The 12,303-nt window shown below is 41.6% G+C and overlaps 1 protein-coding gene across 1 annotated transcript in view; it reads left to right on the top strand.

Annotated features, from left to right (window-relative positions):
* Nucleotides 1-12,303, top strand: part of tm9sf4 (transmembrane 9 superfamily member 4) — a 53,309-nt gene that overhangs the window by 14,915 nt on the left and 26,091 nt on the right. The window contains exons 2-8 of the mRNA XM_033041336.1: nt 1,560-1,673; nt 3,479-3,578; nt 4,927-5,095; nt 5,730-5,859; nt 6,117-6,240; nt 8,124-8,242; nt 9,194-9,305. Coding sequence (XP_032897227.1) covers nt 1,560-1,673; nt 3,479-3,578; nt 4,927-5,095; nt 5,730-5,859; nt 6,117-6,240; nt 8,124-8,242; nt 9,194-9,305 — 868 coding nt within the window. The remainder of the gene's footprint in view (nt 1-1,559; nt 1,674-3,478; nt 3,579-4,926; nt 5,096-5,729; nt 5,860-6,116; nt 6,241-8,123; nt 8,243-9,193; nt 9,306-12,303) is intronic.

Here is a 12,303-nt window from a genome sequence, read left to right as displayed (position 1 = left end):
CCCCCACCCTCACATCAGTCTGAAGAAGGGTTTTGGCCCGAAACATTGCCTATTTCCTTCGCTCCATAGATGCTGCCTCACCCGCTGAGTTTCTCCAGCATTTTTGTCTACATTCGATTTTCCAGCATCTGCAGTTCCTTCTTGAACATTAAACATTAATGTGTTTATATTGACAGTGAATGGAGGTGCATAGACCATGTGCAGTTTAAATTGGCACTGACGTAATGTGCCTGTTCCTGTGCTGTATTGTTCTATGTAATTGTAAAATTATAACTCAGTTGGAAGTTTTGGAGATGGTGTTCTATGTTGCACCACCGGATTTATGCCACTAGAGATCATCAGTGAGCTTTGAGAATAGATCTCTTCCGCCTGTCATTTCTAATTGGTCCCATAGCATTACATGTGTCGGGTGCATTCAGGTTTTTGATTTTGTATTCTTTAAGTATTTATTATTCCTGCAATAAGGGAATGACGTTTACTTCTTATTTCTTGCTGGACTAACTGCAGATCAATTGTTGATGTATTTCAAGTGTGCCATACAAAAGTTTTATTGCAGTTCCAGCGTTTTAAGGGTTAAAGTTATACTGCACTTTGGCTCGACTCTTCCATGCAACTAAGGTGCCTATCCAAGCTTGCCCCATTTACCTGCATTTGGCCTGAATCTCTCCAAGCCATTCCTATCCATACACCTGTTCAATATACCTATACCTGTCCATATCCATATACCTATACCTTTCTGCATTTCCACCTGCAAGCTCAACTGGAAATGGGGGGAAATATGCATCGTGGTACTTAAGTGAGAGAATGTTTGTGATGGGGAGACTGAAGGAAACGAGAGTGAAAATCTTGCAACGCTGAAACGCACAGCACACAATGCTGCATAACAATAAACTCAATTAAAACAAACCTAAACACCGTACACGTTGACCTTCAAACACGTATATACATGAAGCCCATCATTCATCTCACATCCCCATCCACCAACCCATGCTTCCACATCCCAACTTCCATGACGCTACTCTAGAGGCAATTTACAATTAACCTAACAACCGGCATATCTTTTGGCATGTGGAAGAAAACTATAGCAGGGAGAACATGCAAACTCCAGAGGCTCGATCAGGAACGAGCCTGGGTCTCTCGAGCTGTGAAGCCACAGTGCTAACCACTGTACCCACTCTGTATTTGATCACTAACCAATGCACCACTTGTTTTTACATTATTAAATGTTTATCAAAATATTGATTTATACTGGCAAACATGTTGGAAATAATTTGTTTAAGAAGGAACTGCAGATGCTGGAAAATCAAAGGTAGACAAAAGTGCTGGAGAAACTCAGCGGGTGCAGCTGCATCTATGGAGCGAAGGAAATAGGCAATGGGAACTAGGCAACGTTTCGGGCCGAAACCCTTTGGGTTTCGACCCGAAACGTTGCCTATTTCCTTCGCTCCATAGATGCTGCTGCACCCACTGAGTTTCTCCAGTACTTTTGTCTACCTGTTGAAAATAATTGTTTAGTAGAGTAGATAGATATTAATCCAGCTTTAATTCTTTTGTTTTAGGCAATGTCAATCTGGCCATTGGTGCTTCTCTTAGAACTGCACACTTCATCTACGTTTTATGTACCGGGTGTTGCACCAATTGACTTTCATCAAAATCATCCTGTGGAAATTAAGGTAAATACCTGTTATATCATTCGGTATTATTCACTTTTAAAGATGTGGCTATTGTTGGTCGATCTCTATGATCCGTGTTAAGAGCTCAGTACAAGTGTGCATATGATTATTTGATTTTCTTCTCAACATATTTCTGGCGAGGGATGTGAGGCAGGCATATCACCACTTTTTTCTTTCTTTCTCTTTTTGTCCTTTTATTTTTCTTATTTTTTCTATTCCTCTCTTCTTTCTTTCATTTATTCACTCTTTGGCCACACCACTTTGGTAGCCTAGGGGTTAAATCTTTGCACATTTCACTTTATCTCTTTCTTGCTTTCTCTCCTTTCTTTTCTTCCGACTATAGCTAAAAGTTAAAATTGAAGCTGTATAATAACTGTATTATTTTATATGCCGTTGGTTCTATTTTTGTACATTTGCTTCTAATAAATAAAAATTAAAATTAAAAAATTTAAAATAAAATAAAAACATATTTCTGCTTTGAATTTGTGCTAGGTAGGTAGAATGTTTGTTGACGTTTAAATTATTAAGAACTTCATCTCTGGGGTGTGCAATACATTGTCTTCATTCACGTGGCTCTGGGCAGCCTTGAAGTTTACATAGACGGGAAAGTCTGCAGAAAATGTGACGTCTGAACACTGACGTACCTTGGCCTCCTGTAGTTGAGATGCAATCTTCAAGCATTTTTTAGGTGTGGCATGACTGTTTGAAATACTTTAATCGAGGCTTTATGAAATAAATAAATTGAATTGTAGAATATTTGCGAATATTGGAATTCTCGCTAACAAACGGTTTTGAAACAGTTGGGATCTAGTGCTGGGAGTTTTCCTTTGTAGACTTAGTTGCTGCAAAACGTGTTCTTACAGAGAGCAGGAACATGTATTGGGCCATTCTTTGGAAAGTGAACCCAAATGTCACACACGTTACCAAATGGCATCACATCAAGTAATACATTAAAAAAATCTTGCAAGAGATTAATCTTATTCATCGCTATTTCCCCACCTACACAACTATAATGCGTGTCTGCTAAAGATATGAACATTCTAGCTTTTTAAAATTCGCCAGAGTTTATGGAAGATAAAACTGAGTTATGAAAAAAATGCTTCCCTGTGAGGTCACACACGTGACCCGTCGTGTTTGACCCCTGACCCTAAACAAGCATTGTCAGCATAACATTAATATTTCACTTGATAAACTATTAAAAAAAAAAAAGACTCATATACACAGTACAAAACAATATACCTGTAATGCTTTCAGAATTAGAAGAGATGTATTCCACAATTTTTCATATTTTTGGTCACACACGTGACTAAGAATGGGCCTATTCTGGATGTCTCACTAATGTAATCGCCATCCCTATTTCTAATGGCGATGATTCAGAATCTTTAACGAGGTTTTACTTTTGATGTACTTGCACAGAGAGATGGAGATGTCCACTGTGCAGTGTTACAGGGTGGCGCGGTGGAGAGAGGGGAGAGAAGGTGGGGAGAAAGAGGGGGGAGAGAATGAGAGGGGGAGAGAGGGGGAGAGAGAGAATGAGAGAGAATGGAAAAAAGGTTAAATCATCTTTAATCAAGATGTATCAATGGAGATTGATTCCACAAGCTGCTGGGATATTGACATTGAGGATCAGGTGACCGTTTGCTGTTATCTGCATCAAAAGTCTGCACTTTTCTTCAACTATGTTCCGCATTGCCTTATTAATCATTGAGTCCAGAGGGTGGGATTGGTTTCACCAGAATAAGTCATCGTATAATCATGCGAGTGGTTTAATAATAAACCTTGAACCTTTCCTGTGTGAACCTCAGGCTGTGAAGCTGACGAGCTCCCGGACGCAGCTCCCATACGAATATTATTCCCTTCCCTTCTGTCGGCCGGACAAAATTGAATACAAAGCAGAAAATCTTGGTGAGTTTATTATCTATTCATTGCTTTATTACATAAATTGGCCTGCCATTCTTTCCACCAGTGGGTCAAAGAAGTGGCCAGTGTGTTAAATGCAGCACAATCAAGCAAAACTATTTTAGAAAATTACATTTGCTGCCTCATCCTCGTGTGCATTTAATGCATTTCATAATTTCAGTTGAAAATAAAGTACTCATTTAATTGTACCATCATCATGAATAAGTGTATTTTTATCAATGTAATAATACTATTAATCAGAATCAGATCCGCCAAGTATGTTTTGCAACATACGACGAATTAATCCAATGAAGTTACACAAAAATGCTGGAGAAACTCAGCGGGTGCAGCAGCATCTATGGAGCGAAGGAAATAGGCAACGTTTTGGGCCGAAACCCAAAGGAAATAGGCAACGTTTCGGGTCGATGCTGCTGCACCCGCTGAGTTTCTCCAGCATTTTTGTGTACCTTCGATTTCCCAGCATCTGCAGTTCTTTCTTAAATCCAATGAAGTTATTAATTTAATAGTTTGATCTCCTCCAAAGTGGTTTTTGATCTGGCATTGGAGTTAGTTATCTGGCCCAGATGACATTTCTCTGTTCTGTTAGTGCTAGATGTCCTTGGAAAAAGTGTTTTATTTTTTTTTATTTTAGTAAAATTTTATAATGATAATGCCCGCTATTTATTGTTTAAATAGCCCTCGGGAAAAAATGGCCTTATTCATGATTGGAATCATCAGCGAAATATTCATTGACTACTTAATCAATAAAAAAGTGTTTTTGATTTTAATTCTGATAGGCTTTGGCTATTAAATACTGTGGTGAAAGGTATAGAAGGTCGGTACCACTTCATGTTATAAACATGAATAATAATAATAATAATAATGGATGGGATTTATATAGCGCCTTTCTAATACTCAAGGCGCTTTACATCGCATTATTCATTCACTCCTCAGTCACACTCGGTGGTGGTAAGCTACTTCTGTAGCCACAGCTGCCCTGGGGCAGATTGACGGAAGCGTGGCTGCCATTCTGCGCCAACGGCCCCTCCGACCACCACCAATCACTCACACACATTCACACACAGGCAAAGGTGGGTGAAGTGTCTTGCCCAAGGACACAACGACAGTATGCACTCCAAGCGGGATTCGAACCGGCTACCTTTCGGTCGCCAGCCAAACACTTAGCCCATTGTGCCATCTGTCGTCCCAAATATAGTGGTATACTACCTTAGCAACGCTGAAATAATAGTTTTACTGGTTTATTCGCGTCCACTGTCATCAGCAATGTTAAATATTTAAAAACATTACGTGGAATCTCAAAGAAGTAATTGTTGTTGCGTTTCTTACTGAACAGGTGAGGTGTTGAGGGGTGATCGGATTGTGAACACGCCCTATGACATGCACATGAACGTTGAAAAGAAATGTGAAGTGCTCTGTGGCAAGCCAAACAAACCTGTCAAGTTCAAAATAGCTGACAGTAAACTGGTCGTAGAAAGGATTCAGGAAGAATATTATATTCACTTGTACGTGAAACTGTTTTTATTCTTACTGTATATTGATCCTGTGCAATCTATATATTTAAAACGATTTATGTTAATGCTGTAGTTTCATGAATGAACCTTGACATGTGTATTAGAATCTGTGTTGGTGGTTTGTTGTTCTACTGTGCAGCGTCTGAACGGGGACTCTTCCTTTAGGCCTGTGCGCATATGTTCGTGTACATGTTCGGCACAATCGAAATCAAACTTGAAATCTTCAGGCCTGTACTATTGCTGTCTGAGGAGATTTATTACCTATTAAGAATTTTCTTCAATTTAACTGTTATCTATACACGAGCTGACATAACAATTGTGGTAAAAATCAGAATTGGATGTCTTCAATAGCAAGAAGCCTTTTTTTTCCAATTTATAAATTATACTTTTTCTCTATAATCTCAAATTATCTGCTTTACTTAAACTAGGAGATATTTTGAAAACAGGATTATTAGTAATGCGAACTGGAGGCACAGGTTAGCGGTTAGGGGAATAAGGGGCAAAGTTAGACTTTTCTGCTGTTTTATCACATCTGACAACTAAGACTATACATTGTCTGATATGTTGAACTAATGCTCGATGCATTCCCTTTCTCAATGCATGAATTATACTTGCCTGCTTACAGGATTGCAGATAACTTGCCTGTTGCAACGCGATTAGAATTTTACCCAAATTCTGAAGACAATGACAAAAAGAAAGAAAAGGAAGTGCAGTTTGAACATGGTTACAGGCTGGGATTCATTGACAACAATAAGGTACAACTAACACTTCCAATGAGGGGCAACTGGGAGGAGACTAAATAACTAACACTTCCAATGAGGGGCAACTGGGAGGAGACTAAATAGCAATCCTCAGTGAACCACTTTAGTTGCTTTGCCCTGGATGATGAAAACAAGAAAAGCTCTACAATAAATAGTGATTGTTTAGTACAGGTGAATGCAGTGTGTGGTGGATGTGTTTGTTTTACATCAAGCACATAACCTGTTTGCTTCAATGCTGATTTATTTTTCAGTTCTACCTCCACAACCATCTCTCTTTCATTGTCTATTATCACAAAGAAGAAATAGAAATAGACCAGGAACCGACCTATAGAGTTGTTCGCTTTGAGGTCGTACCACAAAGTGTTAAATATGAAGGTAAGTAAATATCTTTTGAATATGATTTGGCGTGTAGCAGTGGCAAAATCCATAGACAGACAGCGACAAAAAAAAATGCTGAAATCTGCACGATTCAAATTCTCGTGATTTGTAGATATTAATTAGCAGTAAACCTGCTTAAAGAAGGATCTCGACCCAAAACGTCACCTATTTCCTTTGCTCCATAGATGCTGCCTCACCCGCTAAGTTTCTCCAGGAATTTAGACCACCATCTTTTTGTGTCTTATCTTCAGAAAAAAATCTTGTTGGATGTTATTTTACAGTTAGCCATATCGGCCGTTTCTGTTGCTTGGTTAGCTGCATTCTATTTTCAATATACTGTCGTGTGACAAACAATATTATCGAACTTTAAATCCCATTGTTATGTGGATTTGCTCATGTTGATCATTCTTAATAATAATATCTTTTATTGTCATTGCACATCAGTGCAACGAGATTTAGTATGCAGCTTCCAACCGATGTAAAAATAATAAAATAAATAAATAAATAAACTGTGCGACGTGACCATCCGAGGGAGGCAGTCCAGGGGGGGTGGGGGGCACTCAGCAGGGCCGGTTCAGAGCTGCTATAGCTCTGGGAATAAAGCTGTTTCTGAGTCTGGAGGTTTGGGCGTAGAAGGCCTTGTAACGTCTGCCGGAGGGAAGTAGTTCGAACAGTCCGTTACAAGGGTGTGAGGAGTCTTTCTGGATGCTGACGGCCTTCCTGAGGCACCGTGTACCAATGTAAATGTCGCTGGACTTCTGATGAGGTTGGGTCCTCTAACTATTACTTTGTGTATTGGTAACTAGGTATTTAAAAAGTGGTTTGTATGGAGCCAGATATTGATACTGTGGGAATAATCAGTAATAAGTGACCTGAAAATGTGCATCAGGTCAGGCAGCTTCCATGGTTAGAGAGACAGGGTTTCGCTTTTGTTTAGTTTAGAGATACAGCGCGGAAACAGGCCCTCCAGTTTAAATTCCATTTGGAATATTTTGGAGAAACCAAGAACCAAGAACCTTCAGCCCACCAAGTCCGCACAGACCAGCGATCTACGTAGATTAACACTATCCTGCACTGGGGACAATTTACATTTATACCAAGCCATTTAACCTACAAACATGAAAAATTTGGATTGTGGGAGGAAACCGAAGATCTCAGAGAAAACCCACGCAGGTCACGGAGAGAACGTACTAACTCCCATAGTCAGGTTCGAACCCAGGTCTCTGGCGCTGTAAGGCAGCAGCTATTCCGCTGCGCCTTCATGCTGCCCCAGGTCAATGACATTGGCCTACTTCTGCACCTATTATTCTATGTTTCTAAGATTTGCAAATCTTTCAAATATGCAGCTATCCTGGAGAAGAAAAGCAATCTATAAGCAGGCATGATATTAAGATGCTCGTTCTCAGCATTTAGGTGCATTGTAACTAGCTTGTATACAGGTTTATAGGTTAATTGGCTTCTGTAAATTGCTCCTAGTGTGTAGAGAGTGGATAAGAAAGCGGGATAACTTGTGTGAATGGGTGATCGATGGTTGATGTGGATTCGGTGGGCTGAAGGACCTGTTTCCATTCTATCTCTTTTAAGAAAAACTTCAAACAAATTTGAAGAAAAACTTCAAAAAAACTTTAGTCTGAAGAAGGGTCTCGACCCGAAACGTCGCCTACTTCCTTCGCTCCATAGATGCTGCCTCACCCGCTGAGTTTCTCCAGCATTTTTGTCTACCTTTAAAGAAATTAGGCATTTTCTTCATATTGTAACAAATTCAGTCTCCACAGTTAATGTTTTGTGTGTGAAATATTCGCCTCATTACTTATTTTGATTTGGGGTATTATCTCATTGATGCTGAATTGTAAAATTGAACTGAATTGTCATATTTTTAGATCTAAAAATGGATGAAAAGGGAAATTGTATCCTGCCTGAGGCAGCCGGCTCACTTCCCCAAGAAATTGACCCCAACAAAGAAAATGATGTGCTGTTTACTTACTCTGTCCATTGGGAGGTGAGTATGTTGTTCGAGATCAATGATCCTAATGGAACCCAACTTGCAGTAGGACTCGTATCTATAGTGATTACTGATTCAGTAAGAATGTTCGAGACACGGGCTGAGAACTCATCACAAATGCAGGAAACTACAACTTAAATGCAATACTATTGTGGAGAAGTGTAAAGCTAATGGTGGCATTGTTGTGAAAATGCATTTGGTGCATTCATGTCATTTGTGAAATGAAATCCGTTATCTTTATACTTTCTGACCCACAAGCATGTGATTGACTCTGAGCTGCCGTTTGAAATATGTTGCCAAGCCACTCGGATGTATTCAAAGCAATTAGGGTTAGGCAATGCAGCGGTATCGAGGATCTAAATGATTTTATAACTAAATATTTCTGCAGGAATTTCTTTAGCCAGAGGGTGGTGAATCTGTAGAATTCATTGCCACTGATGGCTATGGAGGCCAAGTCATTGGGTATTTTTAAAGCAGAGATTACAGGTTCTAGATTAGTAATGGCATCAAAGGTTACGAGGAGAAGGCTGGAGAATGAGGTTGAGAGGGAAAAATAGATCGCCTATGATCGAATGGCAGAGAAAACCCGATGGGCCGAATAGCCTCATTCTGCTCCTATGTCATGTGGTCTTACGCTGCATTTAAATGAGTCATTTGCTTTTAATAGGCCGACTCCAAACTTGAAGTGCTTGGGAGGTTTCGTAGGGTTAAAGTTTGTCTTTAAAATTCAAGAAATATGAACCACAAAACTATGCAGTAATGATCTTTTATTTCTTTTATGGTACACTAGAAAACATCTGCTTTTATTTGTATGTATGAACATATGTCAACATGACCTGCAAGTTGTCTTGCGATGGACTTCTGTATCACTAGTCTGGCCTCGGGTCATGGCAAGTTAAAATTGCTCAATAGCAAGTTAACATCCAAATCATTAACTTGTATTTTCAGGGTAGTCCTATTAAATGGGCATCTCGCTGGGACACTTACTTAACCATGAGTGACGTGCAGATACACTGGTTCTCCATTGTCAATTCCGTTGTTGTTGTTTTCTTCCTCTCTGGTGAGTTGTTGATTGCTACATTTTTCATTTTATGCAAAGGGAATCTTCACATCTACATTATTAAGCACTAACCTTGGAGGATGTTAATAAAGGCAGCCACAACTCAAAGTTATAAATGTAAGGTAGTCACTAATTAACCTCACAATGACGTCAAGGGGGGTATGGAGGGGAGCAGGGTTATGGAGGGAAGGAAGGAGTGACTGAGAGTAGGGGAAATGGGAGGGAGAGGAGAGGTGAGGGAGGGAGTGGAGGAGGAGAGGGGAATGAAGAGGAGGGGGAGGGAGTGCTGGGGATGAGGGGGAATGGAGGAGGATAGGGGTAGGAAGAGGGATGGCGAGTCGCACTTGGCGAGGGATGCCGTAACTCGCGTTACAACGGGAACCCGTCAGTAACGCCTGCGCAGTTGGGGGTTATGGGTGAGTGGTGGAATATTGCGTTCGGGGACCAGCCCTCCCCTGTGACAGGAACCCAATGGGTCCCACTTGGTCTAGTTACTAATAAAATGAATGAAGGTAGACAAAAATGCTGGAGAAACTCAGCGGGTGAGGCAGCATCTATGGAGCGAAGGAATAGGTGACGTCTCGGGTCGAGACCCTTCTTCAGACTGGTGGGGGGTGGGGGGGGGGGACGGGAAGAAGAAAGGAAGAGGTGGAGACAGTGGGCTGTGGGAGAGCTGGGAAGGGGAGAGGAAAGAGGGAGAAAGTAAGGACTACCTGAAATTAGAAAAGTCAATGTTCATCCCGCTGGGGTGGGAAAAAAGTTTTTTTTATCAAAGGTGTAAGTAAAAAGTAAAACTAGTGCATGACATTTGAAGCAAAAGATGTGATTGTGTATAATGGGATCAAATAAGAATAAACAACTTTTGAGTTGATTGGATGAAGAAGGGTTTAAAAGGGTTTATGTGCAATGTCGGTTAATTGAGATGCATGTTCAGAAGACACTGTCTCTATACAACAATTAAAATGCTGCCTTTAACAGATTCGGAAAAGCAGCATATTGGTTTTGCGCATGTTTTATGTCCACTGCATGCAAATATCTTGTGTAGGAAGGAACTGCAGATGCTGGTTTACACTGAAGATAGACACAAATAAATAAATAAAAGATTATGACCTGGTGCTCATCTGTGGGGTCATGGTGTGCAAGAGAGGATTGCAGATGCTGGTTTAAATTGAAGGTAGACACAATATGCTGGAGTAACTCAGTGGGTGAGGCAGCATCTCTGGAGTGAAGGAACTGGCAACGTTTCGGGTCGAGACACTTCTTCTGACGTCATGGTCCAAGGATAAGTAGGAGGAGGTGTCTGAGAGCTGGCGCCTGGCCTCAGCGTGTTAGAGTTCAGCTCACCAAAGGTCCCCACGTTACACAATGACCCCACATTACACAACCACGTTCCCCCTCCTATGCGGTTAAAATCCCGTAAGAGCTCCCTAACCAGCGTCACCCCCATTGGAAACAACACCAGCTGAAGCTCGCCTCCAGATGTGGAAGAACGGACGAGCCGCTGATCCTATTTCCACCAAGATGGGCACACACCAGCAGCAGAGCGCTTACCACCAGGTGGTGATGCACACTGGCTGAACTGGAGATGTCTCAACCGACTGCTGACCCGGGTCGGGCGGTCAAGGGTGCCAATGCACAAATGGGGCTACATCGAGGGCACAACAACTTGTGACTGTGGCACACAGACCCAGACAATGCAACACCTTCTGCAATGCCCATTGCTGGATAATCCATGTACTACTGCAGACCTTGCACTGAACACTCCAATACCGCAACGATGTGTACAGCAGTGGCGAGCCACCATATAGCTTAAGGACACAATAGACAATAGGTGCAGGAGTAGGCCATTCGGCCCTTCGAGCCAGCACCGCCATTCAATGTGATCATGGCTGATCATCCCCAATCAGTACCCCGTTCCTGCCTTCTCCCCATATCCCCTGACTCCGCTATCTTTAAGAGCCCTATCTAGCTCTCTCTTGAAAGTATCCAGAGAACCGTCCTCTGAGGCAGAGAATTCCACAGACTCACAACTCTCTGTGAGAAAAAGTGTTTCCCCGTCTCCGTTCTAAATGGCTTACCCCTTATTCTTAAACTGTGGCCCCTGGTTCTGGACTCCCCCAATATGAAAGAAGAAGTCCAGAGGTCAGATTGCCAGACTACCACGGCACCTCCCTTGTCAGCGGGTTTGATGACAATGTTTATGTACGAATATCTTAGTGTGTCAGTTGACTGTACCACAAGTGTCTTCTGCTGAATTAAATAAAATGTGCAGCCTGCTATTGTGAAAACGCAATTTCTTAAGCTAGAAAGGATGCAGTCAGGTATTACATTTCTTACTGAAGTGCAGTAAGACTGATAATCCACGATCAGACCATTTGGAAATTCTAATGTTTCATCGTCTGGTTCACTGAGTGATGTTTGCTACTCTCCGCTCCCACTCACCAGGGCTCCCTGGGTCCTATGCTCTTTTTAACCTTATTAGATTCACTGGAAGATTTAGCGTTCTACTGCATAACCTCTGAAATTGAATTAAAAGTGTATTGGAGGATTAGGATGAATAATATCCAGTAGACCGGAGTAGCTGCTGGTCGGGCACGACCAAAGTTCCCCGCATGCAGGATTATCTGGGTTTTACTGCACTGAGACTACACTCGGACTCTCTCTTCTGGAATATTTCCGATTAACTCGTCCGTGTGAGTTTAAAAGTGTGTTCTGTCCCGGCTAACCCGTCTGCTCTTCAAAGCTTTTCCGAGGAAAATTCTGGTGCCAAGACTGGCCGTCTGCCATGATGAATTTCAATTAACACAATGTACTCTGTGGAAAAAGCTCCAGCACCAACAGTGCTCGGGTCAGCTCAGGTCAGGTGGCAGCAAATGTAACCGACCACATACTCCCACAGCAGCCATTTCAAAGGCAGCGCCACGCAGTACACTGTGTGTGCCTCCCCATTTAGCTCCAGTAGAAGTAGCATAACTATCTACCCTCTCCACGACTTTAC

This window comes from Amblyraja radiata, chromosome 23 (genome assembly GCF_010909765.2).
Source record: "Amblyraja radiata isolate CabotCenter1 chromosome 23, sAmbRad1.1.pri, whole genome shotgun sequence".
NCBI lineage: Eukaryota > Metazoa > Chordata > Chondrichthyes > Rajiformes > Rajidae > Amblyraja > Amblyraja radiata.
This window is presented reverse-complemented; position numbering and strand designations above follow the sequence as displayed.